This window comes from Protobothrops mucrosquamatus, unplaced genomic scaffold (assembly GCF_001527695.2).
Source record: "Protobothrops mucrosquamatus isolate PMUCROS unplaced genomic scaffold, P.Mucros_1.0 scaffold760, whole genome shotgun sequence".
Lineage (NCBI taxonomy): Eukaryota > Metazoa > Chordata > Lepidosauria > Squamata > Viperidae > Protobothrops > Protobothrops mucrosquamatus.
The window spans coordinates 432,585-438,809 of NW_015387029.1; the positions used below are offsets into that span (position 1 = coordinate 432,585).

At 49.3% G+C, this 6,225-nt stretch overlaps 1 protein-coding gene across 1 annotated transcript in view; it reads right to left on the reverse strand.

Annotated features, from left to right (window-relative positions):
* Nucleotides 1–3,848, reverse strand: part of LOC107289731 (receptor expression-enhancing protein 6-like) — a 25,640-nt gene extending 21,792 nt beyond the window's left edge. The window contains exon 1 of the mRNA XM_015818534.1: nucleotides 3,678–3,848. Coding sequence (XP_015674020.1) covers nucleotides 3,678–3,792 — 115 coding nt within the window. The 5' untranslated portion in view covers nucleotides 3,793–3,848. The remainder of the gene's footprint in view (nucleotides 1–3,677) is intronic.
* Between the last annotated feature and the right edge of the window lie 2,377 nt (nucleotides 3,849–6,225).

Consider the following 6,225-nt stretch of genomic DNA (forward strand, 5'->3'; position numbering starts at 1 on the left):
CCAGCATTCTAAGCCCTGAAGATGTCAGCGGATGCCGACGAAAGCTAGGCACTTTTATTGATTTCTATGTATTTTAAAGGTTTTTAATATTCTTAAGAACTTTTATCTCTAAATTATTATTATTAAATTATTTATTCCCTGGTGCTCACGTCTATTGACTGACTTTGAACATGGATATACCCGGGGATCACATTTTTAACCCCGCCAACCACAATTGAGGCTGGGGTCCTCACCCATCTTGAAAAACCTTTAAAATTCCTCCTGGAGAGAGGCAGAGGTGAGCACTTGTATATCTCCCAAGCACCTCCCCACTATGGCTGTCATTTCAATTAAATAAGGTTTGTGGACACAGGCAGTCTTTGGGCTGCAACCACAACGAAGCCCCAAATTTATGTTTCGCGAAGAGAAACATCTGTTCAGTGAGTTTTGCCCCGTTTTACGACTTCTCTTGCCACTGTCATTAAGCGAGTCATTGCATTTGTGAAGTTAGTCACACGGTTTGTTGAGCGAATCCGTAGTCCCCGTTGACATTGCTTGTCAGAAGGTCGCAAAAGAGGATCCCATGACACCCCCACCCCCCCACCCTCGGAGAGACACTGCGACCATCATAAATACGAGTCAGTTGCCAAGCGGCTGAATTTTGATCAGATTAGATAGATTGGATAACCTTTATTGTCATTTTTTTTCCTGTGGGCACAACGGCACACATTAAAAATGAAATTTAGTTGCTTCCTCTCAAAGTGTACACATACACAACACACGTCAGCTGACCACAGAGAGGCTGCAATGGTCCTAAGTGTGAAAAAGGGTCCCAAGTCACTTTTTTCAGTGCCATTGTCAACGCTGCTAAGATGGGATGTTTTGCATTGACAACAAAGGGAAATGTAGCCATCTTTTCCCTTTCCCTTTTAGAATTAGATCAGTGGTTCTCAACCTGTGGGTCGGGACCCCATTTGGGGTCAATCGACCATTTCATGGGGGTCGCCAAGCAAGGCTGACCGCCATTTTTTTTTGTCCGCCATTTTTTTTGTCCGCCATTTTATTCCCCTTTTCTGGCGGGTGCCTTACTTCCCTTGGGCTGGGCCAGCTGGTGGTTGGTCTGCTCCGTCTCTGCCGCTTGCCAGCTACGCCTCAGCCGGCGCAAGGGGCGGAACCACGCATGCGCGGCGCTCCCGGGCAGGGAAAGTCCTCGACTTACGACCAGTTTAGTCCTCGACTTACGACCGGTTGGGGTCGCGGCATTAAAAAGGTTGAGAACCACTGAATTAGATGATGCTGGGAGGGGGGATGTGAACTAGAGTTCAGCTAGACATAACAACACTAAACTCAGCGTGAGAATCAAGGTTATTATAACCAGAGTTGATAAGGAATTGACGGGCTGGAGAACCCTGTGCTTTAAGCTAATTGGGGAATGTGATTTATGACTGTTAATTGAAGGAGGGAATTGTGCTTTGATATTAAGATGATTACAAAGATGATTAGGGGACTGGAGGCTAAAGCATATAAGGAATGGTTGCTGGAATTGGGGATGTCTAGTTTAATGAAGAGAAGGACAAGGGGGGACAGGATAGCAGTCTTCCAGTATCTGAGGGGCTGCTCAAAAGAAGAGGGAGTGTCAAGCTATTCTCCAAAGCGCCTGAACAAGAAACAACGGATGGAAACTAACCAAGGAGAGAAGCAACCTAGAACTAAGGAGAAACTTGCTGACAGAACAATTAACCAGTGGAACAACCTGCCTCCAGAAGCGGTGAATGCTCCAACACTGGAAGTCTTTAAGAAGAGACTGGACAGCCATTTGTCCGAAATGGTGTAGGGTTTCCTGCCTGAGCAGGGGGTTGGACTCGATGACCTCCAAGGTCCCTTCCAACTTTATTATTATTATTATTAGTAGTAGTAGTATATGCTCAGGGGAGGGGAATTCAGTTTTTGGCTTCGATTATGCAGTGCCGAAGTTATGCTACTCAAAATAAAGATTCTTTAAGGTAAACAATACCTCGAAGTTCTTTTCAAGAGTTTCATCTGTCGGAACCATGACAGCCGTTGTAACTTGGGACGGTCACTAAGCGAATAAGATTACTTGTACTTTATCAGGGTTACTCCTTGATACAGTTGATAACCAGGTTCTCTCCCTGCCTCGGTTTTCTCCACACCTGCTGGCCACAAAACCTGATCCATGTGGGGTCAGGATTCCTCCCCCCCAAAAGAGCCCCCCACAACTAAACCCCTGAAGAAGGGGGCCCAGAAACGAGACCCCTTTCCGGGGGAGGACAGGGGAGAGACTGAAGACCATGTCGGAGTGCCCCAAATACAAAACTCCAGGTGGAAGACAGACAGACACACACAGAGATACACACAGCAGCAGTAGAGTGAGGGAAGCCAAGCCAATTTTTTAACATTTCAAATTACAACTAATTCCTTTTTTTTTCAATTTAACCAATTGTTCACTTTGAGTGTTTAAAAGATCAATTTCTCTTTTCCACGGTATTATGTTTTTATCACATTACCTGCCCACACAAGCAGCTTTCAGAGCCGGATGGAACAGACGCCCGTAATTTAAAATAAAACAAGCATGGGGATTAATGATCTAAGAAGACCCCCTCCCCACTAGAAGGAAAAGGGGGGGGGGGTAGATACCTGTTGCCCCTCCCCCCAAAAGACAGATCAATGCCCGTTGAAACAAGCCCACTGCAAGCCCACTTATCTGAAATGGGATAGGACAGGTTCTCCTGCTTGAGCAAGGGGGCTGGACTAGAAGACCTCCGAGGTCCCTTCCAGCGCTATTCTATTCTAAGGGAAAGCCCACTTGCAAGAAGAAGAAGGCACTCAAGCACATGCTCAGAGGCCTTGGTTTCCAGGCCATCGGAGGGCAAAGCGACCATTGGCGACGAGGCGGGGCGGGGGGAGGGTCGTAGGGGCAGCCCCGCAGCCGCTTCCCTCCGCGGTCGGAGCCCGCAAATCCGTTGCTGCTCGCGGAGTCGGCGCAGCGCGTAGCAAAACGAGAACCGATCCGGGATCGCCATATATCCAGAAAAGCCCCCTCCCCACTTAGAGAAGGGGGGCTCCGCTACCCTCCTTGGGGCCAGGAAGCCCCCTCCCCAGGCAGTTTCCCTCCCCCTCCCCACTTAGAGAAGAGGGGCTCCGCTATCCTCCATGGGGCCAGGAAGCCCCCTCCCCAGGCAGTTTCCCTCCCCCTCCCCTACACTCCTTGGGGCCAGGCTGCCCCTCCCCACTTAGAGAAGGGGGTTCCGCTACCCTCCTTGGGGCCAGGCAGCCCCTCCCCACTTAAGGGGGTTCCGCTACCCTCCTTGGGGCCAGGAAGCCCCCTCCCCAGCCGTTTCCTCCCCGTCCCCATTTAGAGAAGGGGGTTCCTCTACCCTCCTTGGGGCCAGGCAGCCCCCTCCCCAGGCAGTTTCCCTCCCCCTCCCCACTTAGAGAAGGGGGTTCCGCTACCCTCCTTGGGGCCAGGCAGCCCCTCCCCACTTAGAGAAGGGGGTTCCTCTACCCTCCTTGGGGCCAGACAGCCCCCTCCCCAGGCAGTTTCCCTCCCCCTCCCCACTTAGAGAAGAGGGGCTCCGCTATCCTCCATGAGGCCAGGCAGCCCCCTCCCCATGTAGTTTCCCTCCCCCCTCCAGCGGGCGGGGCCGGGAAGGAGCGCTGCCGCCGCCCCCGCCGCTCACCTGTGGCCAGGTAAGACCTCCGGAGGCCGGTCTTGGCTTCCAGCGCCCCCAGCGCGTCGCCCAGCCAGCCGGGCTGGTCCAGGAAGGCTTCGAAGCGGCACCGGGGGGTCCCCATGGCGGCCCAGGATCCGAGCGACGCCGACGCCCGGCCGCGCACCTGCTGGGCGGCCGATCAGCCCCCCCCCCCCCGAGCGATGGGCGGAGCTCTCGCCAGGTGGGGCCCGCCTCCAGCCGGCGCAGCCAATCGGGAGCGGGGAGGACAGGTGGCCCGCGGGGCTGAAGGGCGGGGGGGGAGTGCAAGGGTTTTAAGCCACGTGGATAAGCTCAAGGTTGGGAGCCGAGATTTAGCCCGCAGGGTCCCGGTCATCCTCGACTTACGCCCACCACGTTTGTCAAGTGACTTTTGCCCCATTTTACCCCCTTTCTTGCCATAATTAAGTGAACCACTGAGGTTGTTTAGTAACACAGTCCTTAAGTGAATCTGGCATAATAATAATAATAATAGTAATAATAATAGTACTAGTAGTAGTAGTAGTAATAATAATAATAATAATAATAATAATAATAATAATAATAATAATAATAATAATAATAATAATAATAATCCCAAAACAACTGGAGCACCACTTGAACACCATCGGCATTGACAAATTCGCTATTAGTCAATTGCAAAAGGCGGCCTTACTAGGAACTGCTTCCATCCTGCGACGAGATCTGTAATACCATCAAACATCCACATCTGCCTATCCCAGGTCCTTGGGAAGGACTCGATAGGTGGACAAAATGCCAAATCCAGTCTGAACATCTGCCTGACTGTGCGATGATCCACAATAATAATAATAATAATAATAATAATAATAATAATAATAATAATAATAATAATAATAATAATAATAATAATAATAAAGTTGGAAGGTCCCTTGGAGGTCATCTAGTCCAACCCCCTGCTCAGGCAGGAAACCCTGTCCACTCTCTTCTTAAAAACTTCCAGTGTTGGAGCATTCACAGCTTCTAGTGGCAAGCTGTTCCACTGGTTAATTGTCCTCACTGTCATGAGGTTTCTCCCTTAATTCCAGGTAGCTTCTCTCCTTGATTAGTTTCCATGCGTTGCTTCTTGTCCTGCCTTCAGGGGCTTTGGAGAAGAGCTTGACTCCCTCTTCTTTGGGGCAGCCCTGAGATATCGGAAGGCTGCTATCATGTCCCCCCTCGTCCTTCTCTTCATTAAACTAGACCGGGGTGGGCAACCGTGGCTCTTTTATGACTCGTGGACTTCAACTCCCAGAATTCCTGAGGCAGCCATGCTGAGGGGAAAGAGAGAGGTTTCCAAGTTGAGCCATGTTGGCTGGGGAATTCTGGGAGCTGAAGTCCACGAGTCATGAGGGGCCCAAGGTTGCCTACCCCTGGACTAGCCTATCCTGCTGGCTGGGGAATTCTGGGAGTTGAAGTCCACGAGTCATAAAAGAGCCCAGGTTGCCTACCCCTGAACTAGACATCCCCAATTCCAGCAACCTTTCCTTATATGTTTTAGCCTCCAGTCCCCTGATCATCTTCGTTGCTCTTCTCTGTACTCTTTCTAGGGTCTCAACATCTTTTTTTTTCCCTCCATGGACCTTGCTTTTCAGACTGTCGCAAAAGGGGATCACGTGACTTTGGGACACAGCGACAGTCATAAAAATAGGAACCAGCTGCCAAGCGTCTGAATTTTGGTATCCCGTGATGCTTGGCAACTGGTTCATATTTATGACGGTCCCAGTGTCCCGGGATCACGCGATCCCCTTTTGCGACCAGCAAAGTCAATGGGGAAGCAGTGATTTTCACTTCGTATCTGTGGTCGTGAAAGGTCACAATATGGAGCAAGATTCACAACTGCCTCACTTAGCAACTGAATTTTGGGACTCGGTTAAAAAAAAAAAAGCTTCTCCTTGGATGTTATCAAAAGCAACAAATTAGTGCTGAAGGAACACGTGAATGGAGACTTACTCCATTGTTAAAAAGTTGGATCCTTCTTGATGCATTACTGAATTGTCTTTTTTGACAATTCTCCTTGCCTTGACTGCAAGTCTCCTCAAATTCTTTGGGGCCTGTTTGTGAGCATCAAATGCTCAGCAACAGATTGTTGAAACTGGACATCACCTGGTGCTTATGAATTTAAGAGTAACTCCCCCCTAAAAAAAAACAACCTCTTCTAAACATCAAGGTTAAAACAGCCTACAGCTGTCAATAACCAGGATAGTTAGGCAGAACCACTAAACTCAGCTGGAATTATTTTCGAATAGAATAAATTGATGGCATTATAGCAGGGGCCTTCAAACTTGGCCCTTTTATGACTTGTGGACTTCAACTCCCAGAATTCCTCAGCCAGGCACTGAGGAATTCTGGGAGCTGAAGTCCACAAGTCATAAAAGAGCCAAGTTTGAAGACCCCTGCATTATAGGATTGGAGCCAGTAATCTGGCTGCCGTTATATCTTATTATTGACGATGAATGTATTCTTTATATTGATTGTGATTATGATTTATCCCTATTGCTTGTATGTACAATGAGAGCTT